This window comes from Octopus bimaculoides, chromosome 1, assembly GCF_046866305.1.
Source record: "Octopus bimaculoides isolate indiv1 chromosome 1, ASM4686630v1, whole genome shotgun sequence".
NCBI lineage: Eukaryota > Metazoa > Mollusca > Cephalopoda > Octopoda > Octopodidae > Octopus > Octopus bimaculoides.
The window spans coordinates 94985373-94999175 of NC_142928.1; the positions used below are offsets into that span (position 1 = coordinate 94985373).

Here is a 13803-nt window from a genome sequence, read left to right on the forward strand (position 1 = left end):
AACAATAAGGCCTGTAATTTAAAAAAATAATCTGCCTGGCTTGATGAGTCTTCTCAAGCATGACATTTTGCCAAAGGTCTCATTCATTTGTCATTGCCTCTGGGAGGCCCAATACTCGAAAGGTGCTTTTTATGTACCACCGGCATTGACCATTTTGCCTCCATGAGGCCCAACGCTCAAAAGGTGCTTTTTACATGCTACTAGCATGGGTGCCAGTTACATCAGCATCAGCCACTATTACGATTTCACTTGAATGACATCACCTCTGTGAGGCTCAACATTCAAAGATCATGCTTCACCACTATGTCCCATGTCTTTCTGGGTTTACTTCTATCACAGGTTCCCTCCTCAGTTAGAGATCAACACTTCTTTACACAGCTGTCCTCAACCATACACATCACATGACCATACCAGCGAGGTTGTCTCTCTTGCACACTACATTTAATGTCTCTTATGCCCAACTTTTCTCTCAAGACGCTTACATTCTGTCATACTTGCGCACTGACATTGCACATCCAGCAAAGCATGTTAGCTTCATTTCTTTCAAGCCTATGCATGTCCACAGCAGTCACAGCCCATGTTTCACTGCCATGTAGCATGGCAGTTCACACACAGGCATCATACAGTCTGCCTTTCATTCTGAGGGAGAGGCCCTTAGTTACCAACAGAAGTAGGAGCTCTCTGAACTTTGCTCAGTCTATTCTTTTTGTGCTACTAACTTGGTCACCTACATAACAGAAGCTATCAACTACTTCTAGGCATCCCCACTAGCAGTTGATGGAGTCTATTTTCTGTACACATACATACAATCATTAAATCAAACCCTAACACTTTAACTTTGCCAAAGAAATGGCCCAGTACACTACAAAAGGAGGGATCCCTGACCAGATATTAGTGAAACTTCTAAATATTCAGATATTTTTTATTCTTATGGCAAAAACTTTAAGGAGGAATGAAAAAAAAGAAGGAAAAGGGATTGAGTCAGTGGATAAGGAGACAAGTATCCCATAATTTAGCATCCGGAGGAAAAATTTCCAAAATGTAAAATAAAGTTTCTGACTTATTCATGCAGGTGGAGATGTACAGAAATGTACATAGATACCATGAAGACATGCACATTTCTAAATGCCTGTCTTTCTTTAAAGGCATTCATTCCACTCATGAAACAATAACTATCACATTTACTATAATTTTAGGTTGACCCAAGTGTCCTGGGTATGACTTTAAACTGCATCCAGTAGTGGGTCCCTAGTTTGGAAGATTCTAGGTTTTGAGGAGTGTGGAACCACTTCTTTGCCACTACTGATCCCAGGTCTACTCTGAATCAGACCATTACCACCTTTCAGAGACCCAGCTATATGTTAGCATGTTCTTGAAACTGCAAGCACAAACCCTCACTGCCTTGTGAGTACCTTGGAAAAGACTAGGGGAGGCAACCTCAACAACAAAACAAGGGTTGATGCTCTCTTTGGCACTCTTCCAGTAACTCTTAGGGAGGTGGAGCTCTCCAGCCCTATAAAGTAATTCACTTAGAGAAGGCCACTCCAATTTAAAACCAACAACTTGGTGGTCATCACAGCCATCTTAGCCAACTGAACTACTGTAGTCAGACCTCTAAATCAAAAATGCAGGATCAGATTGTGTTGACTGACTCTCACTTTAATCCTTTCACATTCAGATTACTCTATCAAATGTAATCCTTATTTATTCACATTGTTTTGAATTAATCACACATTATCTTGCAGCTTTGAAATTTCGATGAGGTGATTGTATATTTCTACAATGACATAGTAGGATAAGTGAGAGAGGTTGGATCTGGTCAGTTTCAGCATAAAACAGGTAGAATAATTCGGCCGGATATGGCTGGTTTAAATGCTAAAGGGTTAAAATTAAGCACAGGTGGAAGAAAAGCTCTGCAGTGTGAAGGATCAGTTTACATAGCAACTTGTAGAGTATGTCTTAGGAAAATGTGCTGATTGTACCAGTAAGTCAAAGGTCAAACTTAGTCACACACAGTGTAACACTGATTTTACTTTGAAGATTATATTAAGAGCACACAGGCCCGTGGACTGTTGATCCATTTACTGATAATTCAGTGAGCAGAGAGTTCAAATGAATAATTGACAATTAAAACAAACAGAGACTCACTTACTTTATGTAGTGTAATATTTTGTTTGGTTTCAAAGCCAAGTATTTATGCTCTTTAGATTATCACTTACCTTTATCTTTTACTAGTTTTGGTCATTCAACAGCAGCCATACAGAATTTTTAGCTGAATGAATTGATTTCAGTATTTATTTATCTATTTTTTTAAGCCTGGTACTTATTCTATTAGTCTCTTTTACTGAACTTCTAAGTTATGGAGACATAGACACAACACAGGTTGTCTAGTAGTGGTGGGAGACATCCTCAGACACAAACACACACACATATATATATTCAAACTTAGACTCAGATGCCTTTACTGGGGATCAATTCAACAGGATAAAGAATGGCTATAAGAGGGATCAAGTTGAGCAGATATAGAAGCAATTATGCAGCTAAACAAATCAGATATATATTAAATATGTTATATTCAATGTATCTGATTTGTTTATCTGCATAATTGCCTCTATATCTGCTCAACTCGATCCCTCTTATAGCCATTCTTTATCCCATGGAATTGATCTCCTGTAAAGACATTGTAGTCTAAGTTTGAATCATTTGAGCACTACTGTCTTCTATACAGAGAATCTCTAGATCTCATCTAATGGCATGACAGACTGTTGAAGCATGTTCAAGTAAACAGGACCAGTCACAGTAGCTTCAAAAAAGAATGGTCCAATTAATCCTCTTGATGTAATGCCACATCACACTAACTCATGATAAATTAACTTCATGTTCCACCATAACATGCAGATTTTCATGCCCCCAGTATGAACAACTGTGTAGCCTCATCACTCTACACAGCTTTAATTGGAAAGCATGGATCTTCTAAGCGTTTTCCCAAGTGTCACTTGCACTATTCTTTTCATCTACCAGGATCATCTTCACTGATAGCATGAACTAATGTTGGGATATAACTTTTACAGGGGTAGTGCTTCAAAATGTGATGGACAGATGTTTTTGAAATTCCTGTCATAACTTGCTTGCCACACAGATCTTCTCGGACTTCTGTGAAAACTTTACAATCCCCTTTCATGCTCTCTGGTGCTAGTTGATGTCCATGGTCTTCCTGAATGCTTCCTGTGTTAATCCTGTACAATTTCATCAGATTCAAATTTATTCTTGATTTGATAGATGATTATCTGCGTAGGTGGATCTGATTGAAACCCTCTTCTGTACTGTGTTTAGGTTTCAAATGTGCTTTCATACTTCCAGTAGCATTTCAAGATGATGTTATTATTAATTCTGATGGGTGAAATCTGAAAAGAAACAAAGAAGATTTGGGTTATCTGCTGTAGAAGTGTGTTTAAATTTTTTTTGGACAATGTGTGTATAAACTTGTCACCTCTTACAAATCAAATTTGCTGAATATAAATTCCATTTTTATTGCTGACTTTGTACTTGTATGTTAATATACTACCGTTTGCTCTTATCTAATTGACCTTTCCTATTTTATGACTAAGTGGGTGTTCTGCTTTAATTGAATTCAAGAATCTTATAATCACAAGCCTTCCAATAGTGGCCATTGCATCTTTTATTCAGACATAGTATTCTTTGGATTGCATTATTCAGTGAGTCTTATTATTATTAAGAAAGTGGAGTTTAATCTCAGGGTGAGTTTGCTGATATTTCTAACTGGTTAATTAATGACCTAGTTGTTATTATTTGGGATTGATCAGTAAAACCTTATCTTTTCCTCTGTATATGTGGATGTGTGTAATTGTGGTATGTTACTCACTATGTATGTTTTCTTTATAAAAACATTTGTAATTTTTTTCTTATCTGATCAACATGTCCCATATTATGACTTCCTTATTCCTTCACTAAATAAATTGTATAGTTGCAACTCTAAAATGTCGCTTTTGAGATACACACATTTTAAAGTTTGGTGTGGAAGTAATTTTTTTTTCTGTTTAATCTTCTCACAATGCAAAACTGTTCAAATATATTTGTACATTAGTTAGAGGTTCAATCATTATAATCATCTATTTTCCATGCTGGCATGGGTTGGATGCCAATGTCTCAGAGGACTGCACCAAGCTCCTATGTTTGCTTTGCCATGGTTTCTATGGCTGGGTGCTCTTTCTAATACTAACCATATCACAGAGGAAAACGGGTGCTTTTTGCATGGCATCAGCATAGGAGAGGTCACCTAGTAACTTGCGAGACAAGACCTCTCATATGATATTAATGAATTATAAATGGAGAATATTAAAATTTGGGTATGTTTAAGTAGGCTTAATTAGATAAAGTATGAATATATATTTAGTTTAATATAAAAAAGGCAACGATTTCAATATATATAAAAAGTATGTCCCTGGTTTCTATGGCTTGCACATCTACCATCAACTGTTCCTAGAAATTATGATAGCTGTTTGATATTGCAAGTTTTTGGTTAAGGATCATGAACTTTTTCTACATAACCTTCGAAATACCAACCAATCATTGTGTAGTTGTTTTGAAACTATTAATCTTTTCCATATTTTGATGCCTTGTTTTCTCTGGTTCTATCTAAAACAGACTCATTTGCCAAGTTACTTTCTGTTGTGTATTTTACAACTTTTAACTTTGAGAGATTGATTTGTCTCTTGGTCTCTTCTTTATAGTGTCTTGAGGTGTGATATCAAAAATTAGGATTTGATCCATTTCAACTACTTCGTATTTTTTTTCCTTTTTGGAGCACTACAAATGATGGTGTACACACTTTTGGAATGAAAAATTCAACATTTTATATTGTCATTCTCATTCTGACTGTGGCTTGATTAAAAGAAAAAAAGAAAAGAGAACATGATTGGTCTCACTTGGCTTCAAACATTAGAGAGCAAGTCATGTTGTTTTTAATTTTGATGTTACAAATTTCTAACTTCTCCATCACTTCTAAATCTTTGTGCTATTGCGACTGATAAAGTATATATGTTACATCTATTATAATTCTAAAATATCTAAATATAATTGTTGACCTTTTAATTCAAGCAGATAACCTTTTAGATAGTGAGTGTGTATCAACTATATGGTTAAGAAGTGCTTTGCAATGATGTAATTCTGGGATAAATGGAGTAACTTTATATCAAAGAGTGGAATGTACAATTTCTCGTAATTCTGATTGCTTCATTGTCTCAGTAGACAAAATGAAAAGGGCGTTGCCCCAGAGGATGGCAAGGGAGAGAAATTATTTAGAAGCAAGTGGATTTTTTTTTGGTTTTTTTTGGAAAGTTGTCCCTTGAAGCCCCAACCCTAACTGAGAAAGGAAAAGTTTTTGTTTTCGTCTAATTGAGATTCTGACTAAAAGAAGAAAAAAAAAATTGTGAAAATTTCCGGTTTTTTTTTGTATATTTTGCCTTCCACTTTTTATTCTCCGTGAGGAATGGGAGTTCGAAGGATAGCTATTTCCAAACTCCGCTGATAATTATTGTGTGGTATCTTGGACAAGTGTCCTCTATCATTGCTTTGGGTTAACCCAAGCTTTGAGGATGAAATGGAGATGGCCAGAATTGAGTGAAAGCCTGTCAGATGAACTGTATTAATTTTTGGATGGCTGACTTTACCCATTGTTCAGTTTAACTCCTCAACCAAGCCCTTGAGTGCTTTTAACTGAATTCATTGTGTTGTAAGCATTCGGACCAAGTCTCTGGAATGAGGAGAACATATAAGATACAGTCCTTTCCTTTCTTTCCTCCTACAACTCTTGGAGTTTCTAGCAAAATGGTCATGGGTGCTACAACTTACTCCTTTGACTAAGTCATTAATAATATACTTTTTGTATACAAAGCACCTAACTTAAATTTACATATTTTAGTTCACTCAACTGTTGGAATAGATACAAGATCTTTTAAAATGGTTTCCCTTCTCAGGGGCACACATATCTCTCATCCACTCAACATCATAAGACTGGGCTAAGGCTTCAGGACAGTTTCCAGACTCCTGGAAACATATTTTAAAGCTCTTATATGCTTAACTCTACTGGATCCAGAGAACATGTAGAGCATTAGCCATAATGCCTTGTGCTATTTAGTTAATGTGTTCAAATCTCACTTGCATCAGCTTTACTGTTCATCCTTCTGAGGTCTATAAAATAAATACCATTCTGTCTATGAGTGCTGGGTGAATGCAAATGATTATAAGTTTTGGAGGTGATGATCCAACAAGACCACAACTCAGTGATTGAAAGCTATAGAACTGGTTTCAAGTGAATTTATTTTTCTTTGGTGCAGAAGCTCATTTAAAACTTGAGTTATTGCTATTGACAGACTGAGTTGGGTCTGTTTGAACAGGGCACTTTGATTCTATAATACTATTTCTGTTATACATTTATGTTCTGTGAGTGAGTTTCAGCAATTTTGAAGTACATTTGCCTACTTGTTCTAGTTTGCCTGATATAAAAAAACCCCCCACAAAAACAAAAAAGCAAAAGACACAGGTAGGAGATTGTCTATCTATAAAAATAGTTCTCTTGCCAAAAGGCATCCTACCATTATAAGTAAACAAAAATGCATGTTGATGGGGTGGGGTAGGGGAGGTTACTTCTACATAATTACATTATTTGGGAGGTCTCAAGGAAACATCACTGGTTTAGGTAAAAGAATGGTTTTTATTAGCTACATTTTGAGTAGCTGGTATCAATGTCTTGAATGAAAGGCATATAAAATAAAAAGAATGGGACATTCAATATTTTTGTGAAATCACTTAAAGTAGTACATATTTTCTAATAATGCATGACACAACTAAATCTTTTATAAACTTTCTGGTAAATACATGTTAGTAGAATAGCCAAAGCTGCTTCTCAAACAGTATGACTCCTTGTTAAGGTCAGAAAATTTTGCTTAGAACATTTTATGACTCTCTACAAAGATGCAAATGTTACTCAGATTAGGGTAATGCTCAAATATAAAGATCAGGGTAACTACTCACTCAAACATGTTATATTGCTGCAAAAAACAGTTATCGTGCTGCAGCTAATGGTGTGTTGTGTCCTCTTTTGGTCTCTGCTATAGATACTACATGTTTTTGTTGTCCTCTTGAGCTAACAAGCTATTTAACATCTTTGGCTGAATCTATTTGATGCACCTGCTTAGCCTCAGTTTAATATCTTTACAATATCTTGCTGGCCAAATCCCATTCTAAACCCTTTTCTCAGTTCTTTCTTCCTATAACTTCAGGAACATAGTTTTAGGATGAAAGAAAATGCCTCTACATTCCTTCCAGACACCAACTTAGAGAAAATCAACTGCATCATTCTCACATAATCTGGAAAGGTTTTTAAAATTTATGTGCTCTGCTATTATTCCTTGGATTAACCCGTTCGTTACCAAACCGGCTGAAACTGGCTCTGGCTCTATAGTACAAATGTCTTGTTTTCATAAGTTTTGAATTAAAATCTTCCACCAAACCTTAGTCACAATTTATGTTCCTAACACTAGCTGAATGATAACTAAGTTATTTTACTAAATTCTTTGTTATATTTAAAGAAATTGAAAGAAACACAGAGCATCTCAAAAGAAATATAGTAACGAAAGGGTTAAGTAATAAAAACATTATCATAAAATGATTTATTAATCTTTTAAAACACTTTACACATATTTTGCCTATTTTTTCTATAATATATCTATTTCATGTATTTCTATGCCTTTATTAATAAAATCTATTTTCCTTTTAATTATTTTAAGGTCCCATATACAGCACCGAAAATTTCATACCAATTTACTTGCAATGGCTTCTCATGATGCACAATTCAAATCTGCTAAAGAGAAATTAGGAACATTAAAAGAAGACCCTGGTAACATGGCTAAATTACAGTTATATGCTTTGTTTAAGCAGGCAAGTAATATTTCAGTAATAATAGTAAATTTCAGACATAAACATTTTATCAGTATAGTTTATTGACGAAGGTATTACATTCTGGATATAGAAGGTACTGAAATAAGGCTCATTCTTACCTTTTATCTAATAGGCATTTCTGTTTTATTGATTTGTTAAGATAGTCAATATTTATTTCTCTCTTGCAGTATCTTCATATTCTAACAGAGGAGGTTAAACTGCTGAACAAATTATGGCAATCTATGGATATTATTGCTAGGAATGTGTCTAGTCAAAAAGATAACACTCTATAATATGACTTCAGTGAGTTAAGTATTCTGTCTGATTAAAAAACTGAAGTTAGTCATATCCATTAATTGAATAAGTTGACTAAGAAATTTTAAGTTCCTTGTTTTCTTTTGATTAGGAGCACTTCAAAAGTACTCTTTAATTGAAGGACATAATATTGAGTAGTTCAAACTAGCATTGCTGAAGTCGTCATTCTTTTCTATCTGAAGGTGTCATCATGTTTTGGAATGATCCCAAAATGACTGTTATGTTGTATTTGTCTATGTTTGGGTAGAACATTTGGGAATTTGTACAGTTGTTGTTGATCTATCTTTAATTTTCATGTCATTTTACAGGCTTCAATAGGAGACTGTAATGCAAAGAAACCTAGTATGGTCGATTTTGTTGGGAAAGCCAAGTATGATGCATGGAATAAGTTGAAAGGCATGTCACACGTATGTATTTATAAAGCAACAAAATATTAAATTCAATGCATGTTGTTACAGTTACAGCCACAATTTATTATTTTGAATCAGTTGTGTTTTCTCTTTTAATTGCAGGATTGATGAAGAAGACAAAGATCTTTAAAATCTTCAGTAAACTGATTTTCATTAAGGATGCTGATTTTGTTAAAGTGATTTTGTTAAATGTTTTATTTACTTTTTATTTGTAGAGTAAATAGAACTTAGGGCAAAATACCTTTTGGTGTTTGTTCTAGCTCTCTGTACTTTGAACTCGAATCCTGCCAAGATCAACTTTGTCTTTCATACTTTTGAGATCAATGGAATTGAGTACCAGTTAAACGTAGTTGATTGATGTAATTGTTACATCATCAAGCAAGATGTTTTGTATTAATTCTAGTTCTCAGCATTCTGTGTTCTTAAGCAATAGGCTTACCTGGTTTAACTACCTGGCCCTTTAGTGCTTTTAACAGAGTTCCCTCTGTTGCAAACATTAGGTTCAATACTACTGCGTGACATTTTTGGTCAATCCAACTGCTGAGAGTGAAATTGGAAGAGATGGAAACTATATAGAAAATCATCAGATGGGCTCTATCTGTAATTAAAAGGGCCAGCTTTGTCACACACTGTGTTATGCTGATTCTGCCTGAAGATTATGTTTGTGAAATACTCTGCCACTCATGCATCCATACAATGTGGAGGTAGTTCAGTTGATCAAGCAACTAGGAAATAGATACTCTCCTTGTTGTTGAAACTAATGAAGGAGTCATTTATATATGTGTGTGTTTGTGTTATGCGGCCACAGTTCATTTACTATGATATACAAGAGCTGAAAAGAAACAGTTTTATAGAATTTTGATAAATCTTCAATGTTATTGTGCTGAATGATACAAACTTTTCCATTGTTAAATTCTTCATTTTCTTCTGTTTTAGGATGAAGCTCAGCTTAATTACATTAAAACTGTAAATGAATTAGTTGCAGCTGAAGCTCCAGCTAAAACAGAACATTCTGGTTCCACTGGCAATTACAAATTTCTCATCGTTGAATGTAAAGATTCTATTTTCAAAATAACTTTTAACCGACCAAATAAAAGGAATGCAATTACAATAGATGTGAGTACATTCCAAATTTGATTTATATCTCGTTTTGATAGTTATATACATAATGATTTCTTGTATCTGCTTCCAAAGATGAGATTGTATAATGTTTATGCCTCTTTCAAGTGCTCTGCAATAAAAGTGAAATGGTTGCAGCTGGGAATGGAAACAGGTTGTAAACTCAGCTCACTAGGTGTTAAGTTTCTCTTCTACATCAGCTTCATGTTTGAAGAACTATAATTGATGGACTCTAGCCAAGTTGATGTCAGTAGATTAGCCAAAGAATTAGCAATTTGTATTCTGTCATAGGTAATGCATTCTCTTCTTGGTAGTGACATTTAATTCTTAATGATCCAACCCATTTAACTGCAAATGCTCACCATGCTTATGTTGCTTAGCAACACTGGCCATTTCACATTTTCATGCAGATGTAGTTGTATTTAAGACTACATTATTTATGTGTTATTTCCCTTTATAAGATAGTAGAGTGTTACTTGGTGAAGATTTGCTTGCTATTTCTAGCAAGGCAAATGATCATGTAGAGATTCTCTTGTTGGCTTAACATTCCTTAAGTACTCAATGCTATATGTAGTTTTGAATATTAATAAAAGAAACGAAAATTTATTACTACTTTTACATATTATTCCTTTGTTAATATTTATTTTAAATATTGGGTATATTAGAAGAATTGGTATTTAAATTTAAGTAAAATTAGTTTATAAAAAATACTAATTAATGTGTATTATGTTAGCATGCAGTTAAAAGTTCATACCCTTTTATTTTATGTCTTGAATAGTTCTTCACTGTCCATGTTCTCCTAGTCTCTCCATGGCTGTGTTTTAGCTTTCATGACTACTTCTACAATGCTGTTCTGACACCATTATTATCTTAAGTTTTAAGTCTGTGAGCTGGCAGAATTGTAGCATGCCAGGCAAAATGCTTAGCAGTATTTCATCCGTCTTTACATTCTGAATTCAAATTTTTCCGAGGTAGACTTAGCCTTCCATCTTTTCGGGATCAATAAAATAAGTACCAGCTGAGTACTGGGGTCGATGTAATTCACTTACCTGCTCTTCCAAATTTCAGGCCTTGTGCCTTTAGTAGAAAGGATTATTATCTTATGTTTTGTTAAAATCTTGCTCCAGCCACAGATATATATGTATCATACATGTATATATATATATATATATATATATATATATATATATATATATATATAAATATTTTATAATTATATACATATATTTATAATTATATACATATGTAGTGTTTTTCTCGGAGAATTTATGGTGGCAATAGTGTCTTTTGTCGTCTATTTTTCAGTGTGTGGTGAGGCGTAAGCCAAGCCCTTGTTATAATTATGTATATAATTATAAAATATTTATATTAATTTACCTACGAGGTTTTATTTCCGCGCTGACCACTTGGTAAAAATCATTTATGATTTTACCCTTATTATTATTATAATAAATATTTGAAAATATATATATGTGTGGTAAGTAGCTTGCTTACCAACCAAATGGTTCCAGGTTCAGTCCCACTGTGTGACACCTTGGGCAAGTGTCTTCTACTATAGCCTCGGGCCGACCAAAGCCTTGTGAGTGGATTTGGTAAAAGGAAACTGAAAGAAGCCTGTCGTATATATGTATGTATGTATGTGTGTGTGTATATGTTTGTGTGTCTCTGTTTGTCCCCCCAACATTGCTTGACAACCGATGCTGGTGTGTTTACGTGCCCGTAACTTAGCGGTTCGGCTAAAGAGACCGATAGAATAAGTACTAGGCTTCCAAAGAATAAGTTCTGGGGTCGATTAGCTCGACTAAAAGGCGGTGCTCCAGCATGGCCACAGTCAAATGACTGAAACAAGTAAAAGAGTAAAGAGTATATATATATATCCTCCCCATATATGTATCATATATATCTTATTGTTCTGAGCATGTATTTAGCAGAGAGATGTTTCAGTTTCCACACCTTCCTTCCCCAGAATGTCTTTTGTTTCTTAGTCTGTCTAGGTTTTATTCTGAAATCATTCATCAGTAGCCTCTCATGAGTGTTACATTCTTTACTGAAGAAAGACTTAATGTTTACAAATCTCTGCCTATCCTATTTCCTGGTAAGAATGAAGTTTTTGTCTGGCTACCATGTATGTCTGATTGGAAGGGATCAAGTGGCTTGTTAGTTTGCTGAAGTTTGTGTTGCAGTTGGTTAATTCATTTATGTCACAGAAATTCAGCAGTCTTGATCCCTCTTCGTTCCTAGAACCACATTTTATTATCATCATCGTTTAATGTCCACCTTCCATGCTGGCATGAGTTGAATGGTTTGACAGGAGCTGACCTGGCATGAGCCTGCACCAGACCTCTGTATCTGTTTTGGAACAGTTTTTACAGCTGGATGTCCTTCCATATACCAACCACCCGGCTGCATGGACAGAGTGCTTTTTATGTGGCATGGGCACAGGTGAGGTCAGTTTTGGCATAAATTTTGCAGCTAGATGCTTCTCCAAATGCCAACCACTTTTCAGTGTGGACTGGATGCTTTTCACGTGACCTGAACACTGTTTTTTTTGATACTTGCTCTTTTATCAACTTTCAAATTTACATTATGTAGACACTTTGGAGACAGCATAAATAATTAGTTTTGCAATTAGAGAGTACTAAGCTTAGTCCTGCTGCACAGCATCTTCAGTGAGTATCCTTTAGCATAGCTTCGAGTTGACCCAAGCTTTGTGAGTAAAATTGGGTAGATTGAAACTATGTGGAAGCCTACTGTGTGGATTGTACCTGTAATTCAAAAGCCCATCCTGGTCACATTGTATTGTGTCAGTTCTGCCTCCTGAGGGTTTTGCTACCTGTACAAATGTGTATGGAATAATCAGTCATTTTCACATTTATTCAATTAATAAATAGAGCTCATTTGTTTGAACAGCTGAACACTTATTGTTTGAACTATTAGAGATTCACTGTTACATAGCCATTTTAAGGCAGTCTAAAGCAGGAAGAAATACCAAAAAATAGAAATATTTACTGCTGCTATTGTTGCTACTACCACTTCTGTTGCTGCAGCTATTTTAGCATTTAAAGCAGGTATTTTAGCATTTGAAGTAGCTATATCAGGTCCAAATATTCTACCTGTTTTATGTTCAGACTGGCCAGGTCTAGCCTCTCACACTTATCTTAGAAAGTCATTCTAAAAAAAAAAAAAAAAAAAAAATTTACATTATTGAAATCTTGAATGCAAAGTTGAATCAAAATACTGTGAAGAAATAAGTGTTAGATTTGATGGAGTAATCTGAATGCCAAAGGGTGAAGAAACAGTTATGTTAAAGAAATGAAGTTTTCACTTTTCATTCTCAGTGTCATTATTTTGTATCCTCCACCACAAAAAAAAAAAAGAAAAAGAACCCACCTGCCTCAATTTACCCAATGTTCTAACCAATGTTGAAAGAGGGCCTGGATAGGAATGGACACAGTATTATTCTCAGGAATATGTTATAAGTTAACCCCAAAACATAATCTTGATGATGTCAAAGTTTCTTAGTCAGTAAAAATTTTTTTTGGATTGTTTCATGATTTTTTGTGGAAGCTAAATTTTTTTAGTTTTATTTAAACGATATTTGAACATTTTATATCTTACTAACATTTGATTAAATTTTCCATATTTTCTATTAAATGTTTTAGATGTATTATGAAATTATTAATGCCTTGCAAGAAGCAACTACTGCAGATTGTTCCATAGCTGTTGTTACAGGTTTGTAACTGTGTCATCATTATCATTGTCAACATCATTATCATTGTCAACATCATTATCATTATCATCATTTTTATGTTAGCTTTCTATGCATGGGTTGGATGGGTTGTCTCTGTCCCAGTCATTTTCTTATTTCGAGTTATTTGCTCTTATAGACTGGTGCTTGTTCAGAGCTTATTTTGGCTTGGTGTCTATGACTCAATAGCTCTTCCTGTCTCCAATCACTTTATAGAGTATACTGGCTACAGTTTTTTTTGTGGTATGAACA

General features: G+C 34.6%; 1 protein-coding gene across 3 annotated transcripts in view; it reads left to right on the plus strand.

Moving 5' to 3' along the window:
• Positions 1-13803, plus strand: part of LOC106873161 (enoyl-CoA delta isomerase 2) — a 39502-nt gene that overhangs the window by 9275 nt on the left and 16424 nt on the right. For all 3 annotated transcript variants that reach the window (XM_089354217.1, XM_089354212.1, XM_014920387.3), the window contains 4 exons: positions 7809-7959; positions 8583-8681; positions 9621-9800; positions 13466-13535. In XM_089354217.1, the coding sequence (XP_089210343.1) occupies positions 7852-7959; positions 8583-8681; positions 9621-9800; positions 13466-13535 (457 nt within the window). In that variant the 5' untranslated portion in view covers positions 7809-7851. The remainder of the gene's footprint in view (positions 1-7808; positions 7960-8582; positions 8682-9620; positions 9801-13465; positions 13536-13803) is intronic.